A 21,599-nucleotide genomic window follows, 5' to 3' on the forward strand; every position below is an offset into this window, starting at 1 on the left:
TCCAGTTTAAGAACACACTGTGGCCCTCGAGTCAAAAAGTTTGCCCACCCCTGTTCCAAGGCCTTCCCATTACACAGGAAGCAGAGCAAGCCCTCAAGAAAAAAAGCAAAAATGCCAAATCTTCTCCAACCACAGTTACTTTTAATCTACGAAACAGGATTCTCTACAAGGCAGGCCGTTTCAGAGGGCGGCATGTACCAGGGGCGTGCTCTGCCGTCCGGGACTGCAATCAGAGGGAAGCGGGCCTGCTATTTTCCCAGAATTGAAGAAGTACCATCATTACGACAGGGGGGAGAAGGACTTGTACCCACCCGTCGGGGACAGGGAAGGGGAGAGCGCGGTCTCACAGCTGGAGAACCTGGGGACGCTGCTGGAGGAGCCGAGATGCGCTCTAGCAGGAGCGTGATCCCTCTTCCCCGAACACTGCTGTTTGGGCCTGAAATCTTCACCCCAGAAGGGGAGTCACCAGGGGGTGTGTTTGATCTTGGTTCCTGAGAGAATCCTGAGCTCTCAAACCTTAGCTTCTGGTACCGCCCTGCATCCAATATGACCATTTTGGGTGTCACCCTGTTGCTGGCCTCGTCATCCTGCAAGGGCACGTGGGCCCCTGTGAGCTGGATTCCAAAGAGCGTGGCCAGAGAATTGCTGATGCCGTACGCAATTTTCTTGCAAACAGCTAAGGCGCAGAAGAGAATGTCATTTTCCTCGTGCCACTTGCACCTTGTGTTGCTAGAATAATCCCCCATGGCCACGTCGAGGAAGCTCCGAACCCAGGTCTTGGAGGGCTCCTTGAGGAACTTTTGCTGGTAGATCCCCACTACAAGATCCTCGACAGTGAGAAGTTCCAGATTTTGCCTGATTTCCGACCCCTTCTCCATGTGCTTCAGGCACCAGTTGACTCTGGCTCGATCGTCAGACTTACAGTAGATAGGTGGCCCCTTCCCTGGGTTCGGATGAATGAGCCTATAAAGGTTTTGTAGCACAGTTGCTTGGTCACATCCAGATTCAAAGTTTGAAATAGGAATCTTGTGACTCGAATCACTCGCAGCCTGACACTGTGATTCCAAACCCCACCCCTGCAGGAGGCCACTTCTGCCTCTGGACAGGGCCCACCACAGCACACTGGCCAAGTCTGGTCCCTTTCAGCAGACCCAGGGCGTGACACAGAGACCGCTTAATAAATATGTGACCAAGGAATGGAAGGAGGGAAGGAAGAAAGGGAAGGAGGGAGGGAAGGAAGGAAGGAAGGAAGGAAAGAAGGAACTGAAGCCAAACAGGACTGGTTACAAACCCCAACACTACCACTGACTGGCTTTACGGTATTGAGCAAATTGCTTAACACTTCTGTGCCTCAGTTTCCTTGTCTAGAAAATGGGGACAGTATTAGTAACATCTTTAGAGGGTTGTTAAGAGTATTAAATGGGTTAATTCTTGTGAAATGCTTAGGACATTGACTGATATTTCAAGAGCACTGTTTGTTAAATAAGTGAGCCAATGAATGTATGACTTTACACACACACACACAAACACACATTTTCTGTTTACAAAAACTTCCATATTTGTTATCTTCCTTGACTGTCCCCCTTACCCCGTAAGAGCGCATTATGCACACTTTACACTTGAAGAAACTCACTCGAGAGGTGAGGTCACTTGGCTAAGGTCTTCTGGTTGTTCAACTGCAGCCCCAGAATTCTGTCTTCTCTGCGTTTTCCTTCCCCTACAAATACAGATTCTTAAGCCAAGAATGAACGAGGGAGAGGAGCTGCAGGGATTCCTACGTCTCAGAGTTCCTGCACAGGGAGGGGATTTCCAGTCTCAATTCTGTCCAACCTGAGCTCTCATGGGGCTGCCCAGTGCTGTGGTGTGTGTGTGCGTGTATGTGATTCACCAACGGGTTTGGGAGGGAGGAGGCCCAGCCATGTGGCCAGGACCACAGGACCACAAGAAAGAACTGGGTGGTGAGTGAAGGCTGATGAGCTGTCTGCCCACAGTCTCCCACTCTTTTCGGAGAGGAGCACGATCTCTGTGGTCGCTCCAAAGCCTCCACACCTGTACTCCTCCCCCAAGCCACCCTCAGGACAGGAACTGGGTGTCTCCTTGGGGCACCTAGCACCCAGCGCACAGGAGTTGTGGGGAGCCGCTACAGTGTTTCGGACAGGTTCAAGCCTTGGACTGATGAGAAGGCACAGTCCTCTCATGGCCACGTGCAAGTCCCAGCTTGGAGGGCAGGGCCCTCCCAGCACAATTATAGCCAACAGCTGTAGTTGAAAGCGTGAACCCATGGTCCAAACACGTGGCCCCACGTGCCTGAGTGATGTGGGCTTGATAGAGTTCAGGTGCATGTAGTTGAGTAGGATGGAAACCCATGAGGATGTTGTAAACATCTTGATCACGCCCTTACTTTGCCTCGTGGAATCTGCTATAAAATAAAGACATGGCTTGTGGGCGCTGGCGCTGTCTCTCAGAGAAGCGGCGTCCCACCGAGACCCGGCTTTCATTCTCTTGTCTGTCTTTTCTAAGCCTTTCAGCCGCCCCCACTCAGGTTCACCCGTGGCCGTGCTGGTGCAGCACAAGGAGTAACTGCCCTACTCTGTGATTCCTTTCAATTCCGCTCCATCCATCCTACAAAGATGCGTGAGATGGCATCTTGGCCAACCTCTAGCTGGGATGCTGAAGACCTGTGCTCTCAGAGAGCTCTCAGACAAGGGGGTGAACCTCAGAGGAACAGAGACAGAGGATGGGGAAGGGCGGAGCACTGGGAGTGCACACATGAGCATATACATACATGTGATGAAACTCTGGTATTCCCCTCCTCCCATGCCAAGATGCAGACCACAGCTATGGTGAGCTTCCACACCACAGATGTGTAGGGTAAAAAGATGGAGAAACACTGAACTAGATAATTTATATCCCAAACCCAGACTCACAGATCTGCCGGGATGTCAGCCTTGGATATCTCCCCTCATCAGCTCTCTCCCTATTGGTATCTCACTCCGCCTTTTTTCCCCCTGGCAGCATAATCTAAATTATGCTGGATCTGGACTCCTCCTTACACCTGTCTACTTGGAATCTTTAAACTTTCTTATACAGGCAAACCCAACCTAATTCAACTCAATTCAGTCCACCTCAATTATCCTAAATTCAACTCAAATCAACCCAGCTCGACTTCTTTCCACTCAATCCACCCAAATCAATCAAACTCCACTCCACTCAACCGAACCTAACCCATTTTGACACAACCCAACTTGGCTTAACGCTACTAAGTTCATGGCAAGCCAGCTCAACTCAGCTCCACCCAAATCCAACTCCATTCTATCCAACCAAACCCACCCCAATATGAAATAACACAATTCTATTCCACTCCACCCAAACCAAACCAACGACACTTAACCTAACTCAACTGATCCCATGTCTACCTGGCTCGGCTCTCCTTTTGTATCTCCTCCTTCCTTCCAACACTAAATACCTGCCTCTCAACCCTCCCCCCACTACCAGATTCCCCATTATTCCTTAAATAGTGAGACAGGGGGTCAATGCCTGATCTAAAGGAAGATGAGGACTGACATACCTTGATGTGGGGTTGGCGGGGGATGAAGAGAGATAAACCAAAGAACTTATATGCATAGTCCATGGACACAGGCAATAAGATAGTGAAGATCTTGGCGGGGGTGTGGACGTTAGAGGCTGGGACGAGGGGAGTAAATGGGGGTGAATGGGAATATCTGTAATACTATCAACAATAAAAATATATTTTTTTAAGGAAAAAGGACATTTTTCTTTGGGCTTCCCCTCTCCTTGCTCGTTTTAATCACATCCCCCTGCAGGCAATAACCTTCATTCCTCTCTGATGCCCCACCATTTACCCCTACACTTTAATGAAACTCCACGGCCATGAAGCCTCAGAGATGCCACGCCTATGTGGGTTCTCACAGCTGTACCCACTACCCCAGGGAGGTGAGGTCTGGAGGACATGTAGGTTAGGGGCAGGGAGGGTATTATATAATGGGCAGAAGGAGCACCTTGCAGACAAAAGCAAGATCTGTCTCGACCCCACCCCACCCTCAGGGAACAGAACACCGTTCCTGGCTATTTTTCTACTCCTTTACGGCTCTGCCCTATCCCTACCTCTATCTCTGCCTGGCCTCTGTCTCTGTCTCTGCCACTATCTCTGCCTCAGCCTTGGGGGAGGCCCGTCTCTTCATCTCTGGGACGCTCCTTCCTCTTTCACTGCCTCTGTGTTGCTGTCTGTGTCCCTCTTGCTGACTGCGCGCCTCTCCATCTTGGTCTCTACTTCTGGCACGATCTGCTTCATGCTCCACGCTCTGGCTGGGAGTCATTGCTCCCAAACAGAGAGGCCTCCATCCTCCACCCCCTAAACCTCTTCCCTATCAAGGGAGCGATAGCCACCCAGGCCGCCGGAGCCCAGGAGCGAAAACTGCTGCCCCCATCGGAAATCAGAATACAATGGAGCTGGAAGGGAATTCAGGCCCATCTTCTCATTTTACGGGTGGGGAAACAGAGTGCCAGAGACTGCAGGGGACTCTCCCCGGCCATTCAGAGTTAGTGGAGAGAGAAGGAGGCCGCCTGAGGTGGAGGCCCTGGACTCTGACCCCAGGGAAGGAAGGACTGGCTGGGAGGGATGTGGAAGAACCAAGTGTCCACCCCCAAAGGTCACCTCCATGATCAAGGGAGGCCTGCCTTGCACACCATCACAGAGCAGTGCCTCCCCTAACTCCCACTCCCCCTGATAGTAAAATGTATTTTCTGGGGGTCAGGGAAGAAAGGAGACAAGAAGCATCCTGGGTGCCCCTTTGGTGAGGGTCATTCCTCTCTCACCCTGACCTCCTCACCGCTTGGAGTCAGGACCCAGTGTGCAGCGATTCTAAGAGTCAAGGGGAAGCCCACCTAGTCCCGGGGGAGGAGGAAGCCAGGGTGGGACTCCTGAAACAGAGCTGGGTGCCTGACGGGCAGGGCTGGCAGTTCAGCCAGACTGAAGCCAGAATCCAGCCCTGGAGCCCTTGGCCTCCGGCTCCCTGCCCAGCCAGGCACAGCCCCCAAGACTCTCCTGGTGTTGGTCAGGCTGAACCCTGATGGGCGAGGGTGGGGTGAGGACTGCATTCCTCCCGGATCCACCCACCACCAGCTCCAGGTTTATCTGGGCTCCAGCAGAAACCAGTGCCCCCAAGGGCCTGGGCCAGAGCAAGGCCAGGGGAAAGGCCCTTCTCCAGCCAGAAGTGAGGGCCCAGCTCTCTCCTAAGCCAGGACTCCCTGCCGGTCTAACTGGGCTGAAGATGCCTCTCTCAGCAGCTCAGGTTCCTAGGAAGACACTGGCCTGGGCCTGTCTCAGCAGCTCAGGTTCCTGGGAAGACACTGGCCTGGGCCTCTCTCATAACTCTAGGATGTCTGAAAATAGAAAAGGAGAAGAAAAGGCTGGGGGGGTGGGGGTGGCAGGGGAGAGCAGAGGAGAAGCTGGGAGGGGCGGGGCGGGGGGTGGGGGAGGAACCAGATTCTATCTAGACCCATGGACAGGGGCCACCAGGGCCAGTCCTGACCTGACCTCCAGTACCCTCACGCCACTTCTCTAAGCCCCCTGCTTCCTGACTCTGCAGAAGGGGCTCACATCACTGGGCCCAAACCTCCACTGAACAGACCAGGAGACTGCAGCCCAGAGAGGGAAGGAGTTTGCCCAAGGACACAAGGCAGAGAAACAGCCTGAATCCGGGGCTCCTGGCCTTTGATGGGCCCTTCCCCAGCAGGCTCTAGGGGCAGAGTGCTTGCCCCTTAGGCCCAAGAGGCCAAATTCTCACCCCACGACTCGGAGTGCCCTGCTCCTCAGAACCAACAGCTCAGCCAGAGTCCCAGCTCCCTCCAGAGGCCTTCCTTCCCTCTTCCTGCTGCTCCCCGCTGACCTCTGCTCTTCCTTCTCCTTTCCCCAGCACCCCTCTCCCCACCCCTACCCTGGGCCCAGCAGAGCTGGGGGTAGACAAGGAGGAGGGATCTGAGCCCTGCTTCCACCCCTCTCAGCGCCTGCCTGGACCTCAAGACAGGCCAGGTGGCTGTCCCTGTGTCAGATCTCACAGGACTGGCGTCGTTCACACCCGCCACCAGGCAGTCATTCCTGAAAGGTCCTGACACATGAAACTGAAGTCTGCTTCCCTGGCTTTGCCTCAGGCCTCAGGGCGCAGGTGGCTTCCTCTGAGGGATGGCGATGGCCCCTCAGAGGTGGGCCGGCTGCGGTCACCTTCATGACTGCTTCAGGAGGCTAGATTCCTCCAGGAGGCCAGGCCCTGCCTCTGCCCTTCTAGCTGTGGGCCCCAGGGACTCTGCCCTGTAGAGCTCTTCCTTTGGCCGACCTGCGTCTTATCCTTTCCCCCTACTGACCCATAACTGTCCGTGTAAGAGTTTCATTGAGTTTTGAGAATCTTTCCAGCAAATTGCCAGACCTGAGGGCCATTTGGGGGCACCTCCTGAACTTTCGGTTGGTGTCAGGAGGGAGGGCAGCTTCACGGGCAGACTGTGCCCTCAAGCTTGTCATGGGCCTAACTTACAGCAGCTGCTTCCCTGATCATTCATTTAATCCTCACAATAGCCCCAGGTTGCCTGGCCTACGTCACACAGTTGGCAAGCCACAGAGGTGCGATTTGAAAGCATGTATCCATGCACTGGAGTCTGTGCCTGTAGCCACTGCACATACTGCCCACCTGGGGGCGGCAGAGAGGTGGGACTGGCGGCTTTGCCGGGAACATTTCCCAGAGGGATTTCCTTGCAAAGAGGCTGATCTTTGTCCTGAGGTCAATGAGGATCCATTGATGGTTTCAGCGGAGAGTGGCATGCACAGCGGAGGGCTTTAGCAAGGTCCCTCTGGAGGCAAATGCAGACTGGACTGCAGATGGGCCCAAGTGGGGAGAAGACCAAATGCGAGGCTACTGCAGGGGAGCAGGTGAGGACGATGGCAGCTGGACCTGAGCCATGGTCTTGGGGATGGAGAGCTCTGGACATGCTCCAGGTCTGCCTAAAAGGTAGACTTGACAGGGCTTAGGGACAGACTGGAGTTAGGGCAGAAGGGGGCAGGAGGAGCTGAGGGTAACACCCAGACTTCCAGATTAGACAATTAGAATACTAAGGCAGGGAAGACAGAAGGAAGAACCGATTTGGGGTGGACTACACCATCATTAATGACCCCAGAGTTCCACAGGGGTCAACGGCCCAGAACAGGGCCACCCCCGCCCGCACCCCAGGCATAGAACAGTGTTGCTAGTTCCAGAGCAGAGGCGGCATCCTCACCTCCCTCACAGTGGCCACCAGGTGGCAGCACAGGCCGCCCTTTTCCAGGAAGGCTGGCTGGAGGAGGGAGAAGGCTCTCAGCTGGGCATGCAGACCCACTGGGAAAGCCTCACCCAGGGGCCTGTGACAGTTCCTGCAGCTACCGCGTCAAACGAGCCCTGATCTAGGAGACAGGAGTCCTGGGTTCTAAGCATTGCCTGTGACCCGGAGCCAGCTCCTGCCGCTCTCTCAGGCTCCGGTTTCTCCCCGGTAGAGTGCGAGCCTTGCAAGGGAGCCAGAAGCTGACAGAGGAACTTTGAACCCCTTCTCTGGCTTTTCACCCCTATCGGCCATGGCTTTCACACACATTTGTAGAAGCAACATCTATTTTTATTATTATTAATTTCAGAGAGAGGAAGGGAGAGAGAAACATCATTGGTAGCCTGATGCATACACCCCGGGATGGAACCCAAACATGGGTGTGTGCCCTGACGAGGAATCAAACCCACCACCTTTGGGGATGATGCTCCAACCAAACGAGCCACACCGGCCAGGCCGAGGTAACATCCTCTTTTACAAACAAAATCCTGTGTCCCCCACCCCCACCCCATATGTAAAACAGACAAAATGTACGTGGATCTGCTCTAGTCTTGGGGTTCGGGGCCCTCCCAAGCCGACACAAAGGATAAAGGCCAGACCCCTCACCCCGGCATTCGAGGCCCTTCACTCTCTGCCTCTCCAGGGCCATCGCCCACCCTCCAACCCCCACTCTCCCATCCACACCACACTCTCCCCTGCTTCTCTGTCTCTGCCTGTGCTGGACTTTCCCTTGGGGCGACCCTTCCCTCCCCACGCCTGCTTCAAAGCCTCCTCATCCCTTAATCAGGTCCTTTGTCACCTGCCCCAAGAAGCCTTCTCCAAAGCCCCGATGGAGAGAGTCATCCCTCCCCCACATGGTCCCACACCTCAGTCACCAGCCCCTGCTGTGGTCAGGCACTCCCAACAAGCCAACAGCACTTCCTCTGGCTCTGCACACCTCACGTTCTACATGTGCCTCCCATGTCTCTCCCTCCTGCTCCCGAGCGTCTCCGGGGGGGCCAGGCCCGACTGCCCCGTAGCTGAGTGTGTCCAGGCCTCCCCCAGCCGCACTGGCAGATCGTCCACCTTTCCTGGGCCTCGGCTTCCCCTCTGTGGGATGGGGGCTGCTGTCATCTAAGCAGCACTGTGTGCAGGGTCAGGACTCGCTACATAATTCGCGGGGCCCGATGAAAATGTGCCATCCCTTGTTGCAAATTATTTTTAAATTTCAGAACAATGACAGGGCATGAAACCAGGCATAGGTTGCACACCCATGGAGCCACCCATGAAGTTCCTGCACACACGAGGGGCCTGAAATCCAGCCAGCCTGCACCTGGGGCTTTGTCCACTGCAGAGAGCGGCTACGGTGTTTGGACAGGTTATGGTCCGAACCTGTGGTCCCACGTGGCTAAGTGATATCAGCGGCGGAGCTGCCGGAGGTGCAGCAAGTAAACAAAGCTTGATCAGGTGCAAGTAATTGAGTAGATTCGAACCCCACGAGAAGGAGAACGTTGCAAACATCTTGACCACGCCCTTATTTTGCCTCGTGAAATCTGGCTATAAAATAAAGGCTCGGCTTGCAGGCCGTGACGCTGTCTCTCCATCAGAAAGCAGCTAGACCCAGCTTTCATCCTCTTGTCTGTCTTTTCTCAATCCTTCACTGCCCCCTCTCAGGTTCACCCGTGGCTGTGCTGGCGCGGCACAGTCCACCAAGAAGACAGTCACCTTTCTCTTTACTCAAGGGCACTTTCTGCCGGGTCTGCAGGGGTCCAGAGAGCTGCATCTGTCCAGTAGGGAGTGCTTTTTCCTAAGTCACACGAAGGTGCCGGCTTGGCCAACACCCTGCCCACCTTCTCTGAGATTCCCTGGCCCTGGCACGCGAACTGTGCTCCCAGACTGCTTGTTGCATGAGGAAAGGGAGCCAGAAACTGGACACAAGAAATTGGAGAGAAGGGATCAGAGCAAAAGCCTAGAACACAACTGTGGCCTATTAATGTCCGGTAAATGAATGACTAAAATGAACGCCTAAGAACAGGCATCTGGGAAATGACATTGGGGAATTACGGAACTAAAAGGGACTGAGAAATCATCAAATCCAGGGTTTTCAAACGATGTTCTTCAAAGCTGTAGGGACCTGCAAAGGAGTGTCAGGACAACACAGGGGGACATGGGAAAAGCCAGGCATCCGGATCGGGCCCTCCCCCCCCCCCCCCCACCTCGCTCTCATCTGTCTCATATACTGGGCTTCTCATGTAAGCTTCTGTCTGAAGAACAGTTCTGCTGGCTTAGGAAGAGCGAGAGGTGCCCACAGCCACACAGTACCGGCTGGGGAGACAAGGCAAAGATGAGGGATCAGGGATGTGAGGCCAGAGCCAGCCTGCGGCTCCTCGATGAGACCCTGAGCCAAAAAAAATACAGGAGCATCAGAAGAGTGAGCATCAGAAACTGGAATTTTATTCCAGAAATGTGAAATTGAGGCGGAGGAAGCAAGATAAACCAGAGGGTGGAGATCGAGGATGGCAACCCTCAGCTCAGAGCAGAGATTCACAGTCAAGTTTCAAATTCAGAGGCCAAAAGTGGGGACCCACGCATGGCTTTGTTCACTCGGTCGGGATTTACTGAGCACCTACAGTGTTCCAGACAGAGTTCTAGGCTCCACAAATAGAGCAGTGAGCAAGACAAAGCCTCACGGGGCTCAGATTCTTGAGGGGAGAATGGGAATGTCAAGACATAAACACTATTATAAGAAAAGAAAAAGGAATCAACCAGCTGAACCAGCTAGGGATAGGTCACGTGAAGAAAATTAAACAGAGGGAGAGGGCAAGACTGCCAGTAGGTGGGCTAGTTCATATAGGGTGGTCAGGGAGGGCCTCCCTGAGGAGGTGACATTTGAGCTGAGCTCTGAATGAGATGGGGCCCGCTGCTGCCCCAGCTGACAGGAGGCTGGGGAGCTGCCTGGCTGGAGAGCCTGCAGATCCACACTGCACAGTTGGGCGGGCTGGGCAGGAAGTCTGGCCCCCTGTAACCGTATCCCCAGGAAGGAGGAAGCCAGGAAGGCGCTTTCAGCAGTCGTATTCATCAAGGCCGTTGCGCTAACCCCCAAGCAGCACCAGAGGCTCCTCAGAGCCCCCGTCCACCTTCAGCCGCCTGGGAGAAGGCAGCAAGGGAGGGAGGGCAGCCGAGAGTGGGCCCTGGATTCCCTTCCAGACAATAAATGTTTCCAGGTTCCTGGGGAGCATGCCATGGGTCACAGCCGCATCTGATCTCAATTACCCCCGGTGTAGGGTTCCCGGGCTGGGCGGGGGCAGGGGTGGAGGGAAGGCCATTCTCTATAATCAGAATATCCTGGCCCAGCGAGGGGAAGGCACCCCAAGACAGGTCCCTCACCTTGTAGGACTCAATGGAGGGGTTCTCTCTAGGGGGAGAGGTCTAACTGGGTGCAGGGCCACTGCTTCATAGCCTTTTGCTGTGTGACTTGGTGCAAGTCATTTAACCTCTCTGGGCCTCTGTGGAAATGGCGAAAATGCTGCCTTTTCCTTCTCAAGGAGGCAAGAGTATCCAAGCCTGGAGAACAAAGCTCAGTGCTGTGGGCAGGGCTGGGCAGGGCTGGGCTGGGCTGGCTAATCCCTTACTTTTCCTGCCTTGATTAGATCTTAATCCTCGTGTAAGTACATCCCCACCCAAAGTTAAGGTGCCAGAGTTGTCAGAACTAACATCTCCTAAAGCAGACCCAGGAGAAGACCTTGCCGCACCCCACCCCACTCCCCAACCTGCTTGGGCCGGACACTTTACCTCTCTGGGCCTCAGTTTACCCGCGCCCACCTCCAGAGGTAACAGGGTAGATAGAGCTGGTTTGAAAAGATACAGATCAGTGACCATGTTCGTTTGATCTATTTTACAACCAACAACCACAAAAATGGCCGTATTTCTAAGCTCAGGGAGGAAGCCCGGATGTGTAAAATGTCTGCAGGATACAGTCTGTGCTTGAGGACCTTGGGCAAGTGTTTCCTCTCCAGACCTCAGTTTCCCCATCCATACGGTGCCTGCAGACCGAGTTCCCCCCCAAAGTGTAGTTCCCCGTCCTGGGCAGCCCGTTCGCACAAAGGGGTGCCAGCTGGAGCGGTTCCTTCGGTCGGTAGGAGGGTCCCCCTGCAGCCTGGGTCTCTGTGCGCTTTTCTCCTGCAGGGACTGAGGGAGGCACCCAGCGAGGTTTCAGTGGGACAAGCAAGCTGGAGTGGGGGGCTGGGGGAGGTGGGGGGTGGGAGTGGGGGGCTGGGGGAGATGGGGGGGCGGCGGGGGACTCGCTCAGGGGGCTTCCACGCGCTTGTTTCATTTTCACATGAGGACGCAGCTCGGGCGGCGGCGGGCCAGGACTCGAACCCGGGCCTCGCGGGCCGCAGGGCGGGGCGCGTCCCACCTTCCCGGGGGGGCGGGCGGAGCGGATGCCGGGGTCAGCGGAGCGCGGGGCCGCGCTTCCTCGGGCGCCCAGGCCGCGGGAGATCGGCCGCTGCGCGGGCGCTGCTTTCTCCTTTTATGTCCGCGCGGGGTCGGGAACTCCCTGCCCGGGGCCGCGGCCCGCGAACAATGCGCCGCTTCCTGCCGCCCGGCCGGGCCGGCCCCGCTCCAGCTCCCGCTCCCCGCCCTGGGCCGCCGGGAAATGGGCCGGAGCCCGGCCGCCCGCGCCGGTACACCGGGTCGCGCCCCGGGAGACTGCAGGGGCGGGGCGGGGCCTCGGGGCCGACCCAGGGCCACGGGCAGGGGCGGAGGTGACCCAGCGCTGGCCTGGCGGCAGCTGGTGCACGCCCGTCACTTCCACGTGCACAGAGCGCTCCGTTTAAGTGCGTGTGTACGTGCGCCCAGCCCGCCACCCTGGTGGTCACACTGCCCTGGGGCTCAGCCACCTGGCTGAGCTGTGCGCCTGTCCCAGCGCCTGCCCGCAGCGGCCCCTGCAGCTGCATTGCAGGCGCGCAGACGTCCACTTGTCGACGCCACAGATGGTGCGTGCGCATCTCTAAGGTGCCGAGTCTGTGCTGGGGGATCCCGCCTTGAACAAACCTGAGATAAGTCCTTGGTTCCCTGAACTTACATTCTAGGGAGAAAGCAATGAACATCATAAACAACTGAATTGTATAGTAAATTTAAAAGGGATAGTATTTTGCGGGGAAAGAAAATAAAGAAGGGCCTGGCATGGGAAACTGGGTCTGTTCTCAATAGGGTGGTTATGGGTATTTTAACTGAGAAGGCGACATTTAAGCAGACACACAGAACATGAATCACAAAATATATACATCTAAAAGAGACTACAGTCTGCCCTCAAGTGCGTGCATTACACAAACACAGCGTGTCTGTCGGAGTGCCTCTCTTTCTACCTGTGCATAAGCACTTTGCATACATGTGCCCATGCCAGACCACATACAGTGCATTGCATACGGGTGGTATGTATATCTGTGCATATACACTCTGCATATCTATATCTGTTTGTGTCACCTCTGTGCACACACAAATGTGCACATTTGTGACCACGCCTGCAGCTCAGATATCTATGACCACCTCATTTGCATACGTTCCTCAATGCATAAGGACAGGGCCAATGTAGGCTTATATATCCCACACCTCAAGTATGCATTTTTTCTCATTTCATAAGCTACTTGTCAATTTCATAATCCACTATTTACACATCTTGTGCTCATTGTGTGAAATATATCACGTGCATATATGCAAGTACGTGTATCATAAACCTTGTTTGAATGGATGGCATATACTATACACATCCACAAATACACCTACCTATGGACTCTCTTACTCAGATATACTACATGCACATTTCCCACACAGTCTTGCACCTGTTTTACACATCCCATACACACGTGTTGTGCGAATAATAACATTCACAGCGCTTACCACATGACAAGAGGCAGCGCTAAGTGCGTTACTTGTATGGTCACGGTCAATCCTTAGGACAACCCTATGCAATAGGCACTGTCTGCTATCGTGGCAGTAAAAGCTCACCTTGCAGTCAGGTTGCCCATGTTTGGGCCCTGGCTTCACCGTCTCTAACATCTGAGAGCTTCGGCCTCCCCGCCTGTAAAGTGGGGCAATAGCCATACTTAGTACAAGGGTTATTGTGAAAAGTCAGTAAGACCATCATGCCTGAGAAGCCTAGGGAGTACAGCAATGGCGCATAGTAAGAGCTCAATGAATGCTAGCTGTGAGTCTTATTATAATCCATGTTACAGCTGAGAAAAGTCAGGCTCAGAGAGGCTAAATGATTTGTCTGAGATCACACAGTCTAAGTGGAGGAGGCAGGCCTCGAGCTCACATAGTTCAGATCCTTGAAGCATTCCGCTGCTCATGCCCCCATGTCACACAACGAGGACAAGTCACATGCGCGCGTACACACACACACACCAGCCCGTCCCATGCCAACTCCATACACTCTTACCTTTGATACATGCATCACATAGCTCCCATTTCATATAGATATGAATTCTCTCAGCATTTATGCAATCAGCACCTATCCACCAGATAGGTGCTGGGGGGTCAGCAGTCTGCAAGGTGGACTTGATCCCTGCTTTCATGGCACTTACAGACCAGGACACACAACTGTGAGCACACACCACATATAACCTATGTACATGCGCCCTGCTCTGTGCACTTGTCCACACACAGGTATCCTGTACATAGAGCCCATGTGCATGAGTCCCCCACACACCCCATTGCTGGTTCTGCTGCACATAATCCACGTGGACACGTGTCTTGTATCACTGACACATACCCAGGGTATCCATTAACACGTGTACCATATCCACCTCCTGTGCACGTGTCATTCACACACGGCCTTAACCTGTGTCCACGGATCACACACACTCATGTACCTGTTCCGCTTCCTGTCCCACACAGACACCTCGGGAGGCCCAGCGGAGCCCCCCTGGGTGGGTCTGGCGGGATGGAGGTCAGAGAGGCAGGGGCTAGACCCCCATCGCACAGGAGAGAAGGTGGCCCCTGGCTTCACGGCTGGCGGCCAGGAAATTATAGTCGACACCAAACCAAAGCGGCCCCTCAGTGGACCAGGTAATCAGGCCTGTCCCGGATTCGGCCTGACAGCTTAAATGTTCTAATTCCGCTGCCAGGGGCCCAGCTCCCCCACTCCGGCCCAGCCTGGGCCTCGGCCCTCCGTCGTAATTGGACCCACGTTCTCATTACCCTGAGATTAGACAGGTCCCCTCCAGCCAGGAGGATGCCCACAGCTGCAGGGGAACCATCCCCCACACGAGCGCGTTTACCTGATTATGGAGTTTATTTTATAGCAATTGTCCAGGATTCCAGAGGCCCCCTTCACCCCACCCCCTGCTCCCCAGGCCCCAGAGGCCTCTACTAACCCTGAACAAGTGGTTTCTGCCTAATGTACTCATTCCACCTCCCCCAGGCCCTGTGATCCTGGAGGCCTCACTGGCCCCCTGCATGGACTGGGTCCCTGTTTAAAAATCACTTAAGGAATTTGGAGAGGAAAGAAGGGAAGGAGGGAGGAAGGGGAGGAGGGAGGGAGAGAACATTCCAAGAATCTTCTCCTGGGGTGCATAGGGGGGGTGGGATCTTCCTTCCAGACTTGTGTTTCATTCAACAAACACATATTCAGACCCTGAGCTAATGACAATGCCATTGACGGGTGAGGATGCTCATTCATTCAACGCCGACTGTATGCCAGAGACAGATGTGCATGTGGCTACTGCTTTCCCAGAAAGTTGCGGAGGAGACCAGCAACTTTCCCAGCATGTGATTTGTGCTTAGGTGAGAGCTGTGAAACCTACAGGAAGAAACAATTAAGAAAAGGGGGTTGGGCCCTGCCGGCGGGGCCAGTGGTTGAACATCAACCTATGAACCAGGAGGTCACGGTTCGATTGCTAGTCAGGGCACAAGCCCAGGTTTCGGGCTCAATCCCCGGTGGAGGGCGTGCAGGAAGCAGCCAATCAATGATTTCCTCTCATCATTGATGTTTCTATCTCTTCCTCTCTCTTCCTCTCTGAAATCAATAAAAATATATTGAAGGAAGGAAGGAAGGAAGGAAGGAAGGAAGGAAGGAAGGAAGGAAGGAAGAAAAGAGGATCAGGAAGGGGAGTGTTTCAGGCAGAAGACACAGCAAGTGCACCGGCCTGCAGAGAGAGCCCAGTGTATCTGAGAAACTGAAAAGAGATAGCGAAGCTAAAGTGTAGGGTGTGCAGGGCAGAGGAAGACCTGAGGCTGGAGACAGGGCTCCAGTCATGAAGGGCCTCATGTGAAATTGACTGCACATTACCCTGAGGACAGGGGAGCCATGGGAGGACCTGGAGCATTGCGCACTCACTCTGTGCCAGGCCTGGCTCTGAGTGCCTTGCGTGTACTAACTCGGTTTATCCACACACCAGCCCCATCAGACAAATACTCCAGACCCACAGCCCTTCTCCACAAGGCTGAAGCCCTAAAAGCTTAGGTGGCCAGAAAGTTTCACCTAGGTTTGGTGTCAAATTATGTGGTGCCAAAATGACCTGAACTAAGGAGAAGCTATTTTTGGTCTTCATTTCACTCCCTGGTATGAACATTTATATGTTTCGTTGAAAAAAACTGATGAATAAATTTGATTATAAGAAATGCCCCAGAGCCCACAGCTCGGCTGTACAGTAGATGGGATTTGGGCGTTAGACTTCACAATCAGAAAAGCTCTGAAACCATCTGCCGTCACTGGTTTTAAATAAGGGACCCTGGCTTATACTGTCATCTTTATTGTACAGATGAGGAAATTGTATAGAACTAGGTTAAGTAACATTCAAGCTCTCACAGCAAGAAGGAGTGGGGCAGCCTGGCTTCAGGGTCTGACCACCGCACACGCTCTGAAGTGGGGTTCTGCGCCTGCTCCAGGGGTACGGCGCCCTGCAAGGGAGGGGCCACATTGCTCAGAGCTGGCCCTGAACCTGGCCGCGTGCTGCTCTGCTCGCTCTGACCTTCAGCTGCACCCAGCTTGTGAGCACAGCCCCCCTTTCTCAGGTGGACAAGGTGGGCGAGGCCCAAATCCTGCAGCAAGAGGGCGGCAGGGCTGGGAATGGGCCCAGGTTGGGAGTCACTGGAAACCTGTCCGTCCCGCTTTTCTGGGGCCAAGGAACTGGACCCCAGGAAAAAGCAGGTCCCAGTCAGGAGCCCCAGCCCAGGCTGTGGGGTAGCAGAGCCATTGTGCTCCCGTGTCATCCGGGTGGCGGGCCACACCCCACCGCCACCCTTACTCAGGGCCATGTCTCTGCCTCTGTGCCCAGCTCCCTCCAGGAAGCCTTCCCTGATGCATTTGTGCCAAGCTGCTCTCTTCTTGATATTTATTTGGACCTTTCCATCGTGCCCTTCTTCACTCGCCTTCACTAACTGGAAGTCTTTTTTAGGCCATTTTATTCTCATGGCATTACCCACCCAGAAATTGGGGGAGAAGGGGCCCTCCCTTTGGAAGGGGACTGAGGACAAGCTTTGGAGACCAGCGTTCAAGTCCTGGCTGGGGCCCTGGCCAGCGTGGTTCAGTTGGTTGGAGTGTCTCCCCATGCACCAAAAAGTGCTGGGCTCAGTTCCCAGTCAGGGCACATACCCATGTTGCCGGTTTGATTCCTGGTTGGGGCATATAGAAAGGCAACCACTCTTTCTCTCTCTCTTTCCCTTCCTCTCTCTCTCAAATCCAATCCTGGCTGGGGCCGTTTTTAGCTGTGTGACCCAGGAAAACCACTTGACTTCTCTAGTCTCCATTTCCTCCTCTGTCAGTGGGAATAATGGCACCTCCCTCAGAGGGCTGGGGTGAAGGTGAACCGAGATAGTGCTCATGAATGCGTTAGCGTGGGGCCTCTGCTCCCGGTAGCTGCTGCTGCAGTCACACGCGGGGCCTCGCGCCTCGCTGGCACTCAGGAGGCCCTTCTGCTCTGCCCAGTCCTGTCCCCACTCCCCGAGACTCCGGGCTCTGCACTGGGACCCCCGGCTCTGCATTCGTGCTGAGCACTCACGGCTCCCTGTTCCCTCTCTAAGATTTCTGCCCTCCATGCCCTCGCTTGTGCCATTCTTAACGCCTGGCCTTCCTCCTCCTGTGCCCCATTTATGCATGTCTAAATTCTGCCATTCATTCATCATTTACTCATTCCTGTATTCATAACAGTGCTTTAATGAATGTCTACTCTGTGCCCAACTCTGTACCAGGTATGCTTACGTAACTTTTCTCACGCCATCCTCCTGCCAGTCTTGCCAGGAGAGAAGTGTTACCTGCATTTTCACAGGAGGAAACTGGGCTCGGGGAGGTTACATCTCTCGCCTGAGATGATCCAGCAGCAAGTGGCAGGGCTGGGGTTGGCACGGACCTGCCAGCCTCTAGAGCCCAGGCCTGCCAGCCTCTAGAGCCCCGCTCTTTCCTGTCTGCCCTGCAAGTGCCAAGGCCGGGGGTTGGGAAGCAGGGGAATCCTAGGAAAGCAGTCCTCCATGCCTGGGTGAGAGAGAGGTGGGGGGCGGGGGAGCGGACCAGATTTCCACTGGGCCAGGAGGAGCTGCAGGGAGGGTGGGCAGGAGGGGAGCTCCCATGGGGGGACCCTGCCACCAACAGCAGCAGGTCTGGACCCAACTTGAAGATCAGCTTGGATAGCATGACCCCAGTCAAGTGGAGGAGCCCTTCCTCGCCCTGCCCACCCCTGCCTCCCACCCCCTCTTGCAGGCCAGAGTGAGGAAAGTCCTGTGATGAAAGAAACAGGATGGCTCTCCTGCGGTCCTTGACTGGGAGAGAAATGGATGGCCCAGGGCTGGCCACCACAGGGAGGCTCAGAGAGTTCAGAAACCAATCCCCACCCGCAGCCTCCTCCTTCCAGGGACCAGAGCCCCCAGGGGGCAGCCCAAGGTCTCAAATCTACCAATCCCATGAGAGGCCAGCTCTGGAAACACAGGCACTAAGAGCAAGGAACAGACACAGAGAGACGGAGAGAGGACCAGGGGCAGAGAGGGAGGAAGGAGAGGAAGGGACACAGAGACGGACAGGCAGGCAGAGTCAAGGATGGAGACCGGGAGAGACAGGGCAGAGAGATGCACGCAGAGCTGCACAGGAAGGGGGTGTGGGGAAGCGGAGGGCAGCAGAAGACAGACACACAGGCAGTGCGGGGTGAGTCCCTTCCGCTAGGAAGAAGGTGTCGAGAGACTGTGCACAGAAGGACAGAATGACCAGGGAGTGGTCCTCAGGGGGCCAGAGGAGAGGGAAGCAGCCCCCAGGTTGCAGCAGAAGGCTCTGGCTTCGATGCTGTGACTCTATGCCCAACTCTCCTCTCTCCAGACCTCTGGCTTGGATTCTGATCTAGGGAGGCAGTGATAGGGGCCTGGGCCGCGTCCATGGCTGTGGCTCTGGCTCCACCCACTTCAGGGTTCCATCGTGTCCATGATGATGACTGGAGCTGGGTCCCATCGCTCCTGGGTCCCTGACTCCTTGTCTATCGATCGCATGTCTCTCTCTGGGTCGGGATCCTACACTGTGTCATGTCACTGAGCTTTCATAAAGAACCTGCTGAGGGAAGTGAGGTTCGGGATGCACCGACCCCTGACCCGGCAGAACCTCAGATCCACAGCTTCCATTTAGGGCTTCCCCTGCACCACAGGGGCACAGCTCTTAGCCCTGGGTGCCCTGACCACACACAGCTCTCCGCATGTGATCTTCCAGCCTCGTGCCTGGTGTTGAGTCCGGGCTTGGATTTTGAACTGTGACAGCCACCAGGAGCGTCTGGAGGACAGACCAGATGGGAGGCTGCAGCCCCAGAAAAGGTGACTCCTCAGAGCACATCCCCACGGCTGACCTCAGGAGAAGGGGGCTGTGGGCTCAGACAGCACAGGGCCAGGGCCGGGGAGCTCACAGAAGCGCCTTCTCGGCAAGGTGCTGAGTAAGCAGCAGAGGCTGCTCAGGGAGAGAGCTCCCGGCCACAGGGGGGAACAAGCCCCGGCTGCCATAGCTGTGCATGGGATTCAGTCTCCTGGTAAAGGAGGCCTTCTGAGACCATCCTGCTTCTCCATCCACAAAAGGAGAGAAATCAAGAAAGGGGGGTATTTTCCCAGGCTCCCCTTTCCCATCTGCCTTGGGCTGGCTTTGACTTTGGCTGGTTGTCCCCATTCACGACCATGGCTTGAGCCCTGAGCCCTACAGGGGAAACCATGATGATGATGATGATGGTGTGGATGATGGTAATGGCGGCGGCATTCATTGGCTTAGAGCTAACAACCAGCAGGAACGCACTGTTAAGGCCCTACCAGTTGTTAAAATGTTGAAACATGTCCATAACAGCTGTTAACTAGCGCCGGCCCGGCCCAAGCACCCTGAGCACACGGCTAAGGGCCCTGCTGCCAGGTTCCATCTCCACACTCCTCCGCCCAGAGAGAGCCGGCCCCACTCTGAGCATCTCCGCGCCTCAGTCCGCCAGCAGGTACCTCAGCCCGCACGGGGTGCCCTGGGCCATGGCGGCTGCCCCTGGAGCTGCGCCCCCTCCTCCAAGGGCCTCGCCCAAAGCTGAGCAATCAAGGCTCGCTCGCTCCAGGGCTGGCGCAAGAGCCGCCTCCTCCCGCTCCCTCTCCGCGGCTGCAAACGCAGCTCATTTGCATGTGGATCGCGCCTGCCACCATGGGTGCTGGGGTCAATTGAAACTCAAGAAAAGAGAAGAAATTTATGCAAAACTGTTGATTGCATTTGTATGTAATGAAATCATCCAATATTCATCTGACTATAGAATCTAATCTGAGAAGAGAACTGAAGGACATGAGTGTCACTGCGAAACCGTAATGAGCCACTGTAGTGATTAAAAAAGCTCTTGAGCCTTCTGAAAATCCAGGCAGAAATAGCGTCTAATCAACTCTGAATATAGGAGGCGAGATTGGGCTGGCGCGTTGCGCACGGCCCGCCGCGGCGCTGGGGGTGCGCGGTAAACCCGGGCGGCCGCGATCTGTGGGTGCCAATCGCCCGGCCACAATCAGTCCTCCCCGCACAAAGCAATCGCCGCCTCTCGCCGCGCAGAAAGAGCCCAATCACAGCTGCTGTGAAGAGCAGCTTCGGCTTTCGCACTCGCGCCATAGCCTCCCTCCCAAAGGCCTCTTCGGGCTTCCTTGCTCCCACCCTGGGAGGCAGGGAGGATGTGAGGATCTGGGACTGTCACACCTGGACACATCTGGGGCCCAGCCTGCCCAAGAGGGGGGAGGGTCCTGGGTCTCTCAGGACCCTCGCCTCCTCACAGAAGTGCCACTAACACACACACACACACACACACACACACACACACACACACACACACACACCATTCTTCCCTTACAGCTGCTTTGTTTGCCTTCATAGCACTGAACTGTGTCTGCCATTGTATTATTTCTTTATCTGTTTAATGTCTCCGTCCTCCAAGTAGAATGTGATCCCCAGGAGGGCGGGGACTCTGAGGTTAGTTCACTGTGGAGTGTAGAGAACCTGACTTGACACTTAGTAGATGCTCAATAAATATTGGTTGAATGAATAAATCCATTTCAATGAACAGCCAAATAGGTGTGTTCAATCACTCTGCAAATACCTGTGGAGTGCACATGGGTGCCCGGCTTCACTCCGGGCACCGAGCTGGTGATGCCGATAAGATAGTCCCTGCCTGCTGAAACCGGTTTGGCTCAGTGGATAGAGCATCGGCCTGCGGACTGAAAGGTCCCAGGTTCGATTCCGGTCAAGGGCATGTACCTGAGTTGCAGGCACATCCCCGGTGGGGGATGTGCAGGAGGCGGCTGATCGATGTTTCTCTCTCATCGATGTTTCTGACTCTCTATCTCTCTCCCTTCCTCTCTGTAAAAAATCAGTAAAATATATTTAAAAAAAAAAAAAGATAGTCCCTGCCCTCCTGCAGCTCCGCATTGGGGAAGGAGACAGACATGGAAGATATTACCTATAATCAAATGGGCCAGGGAGGGGCTGGGAATAGTCCTAGGCTGCGGGAGCAGCTGACAGGGGGTGGGAACCGAACCTGAGGCGGTCAGGGAAGGCTGCCTGGAAGCAGTGACATTGGGTTGAGACCTAAAGGATGTACAGAAGTGAGCAAGTCAGAGAAAGGTCTGGAGTGACAGGCACTGTGGGGCCTGAGAGAAGTCAGTGTGTCTGGAGCCAGAGCAAGGGGGAGGTTGGAAGACCGTCCAGGTCAAACCTTGCAGTCCAGACACTGAGGGAAGAATGTGGGCCTTTTTCCTGGGGGTGATAGAGAGCCTCTGAAGGGAAGGTGGCATGA

At 55.0% G+C, this 21,599-nt stretch overlaps 1 protein-coding gene across 1 annotated transcript; it reads right to left on the reverse strand.

Annotated features, from left to right (window-relative positions):
• Positions 1–279: 279 nt before the first annotated feature.
• Positions 280–19,562, reverse strand: LOC308527769 (protein maelstrom homolog; the record flags this gene model as incomplete). The annotated part of the gene is given in 7 exon segments (XM_081103167.1): positions 280–380; positions 383–1,055; positions 7,285–7,341; positions 13,351–13,423; positions 14,217–14,279; positions 16,154–16,386; positions 19,503–19,562. Coding segments are annotated over 7 exon segments (1,260 nt in total).
• Positions 19,563–21,599: the final 2,037 nt, after the last annotated feature.

This window comes from Myotis nattereri (genome assembly GCF_964212035.1).
Source record: "Myotis nattereri genome assembly, chromosome: 12".
Lineage (NCBI taxonomy): Eukaryota > Metazoa > Chordata > Mammalia > Chiroptera > Vespertilionidae > Myotis > Myotis nattereri.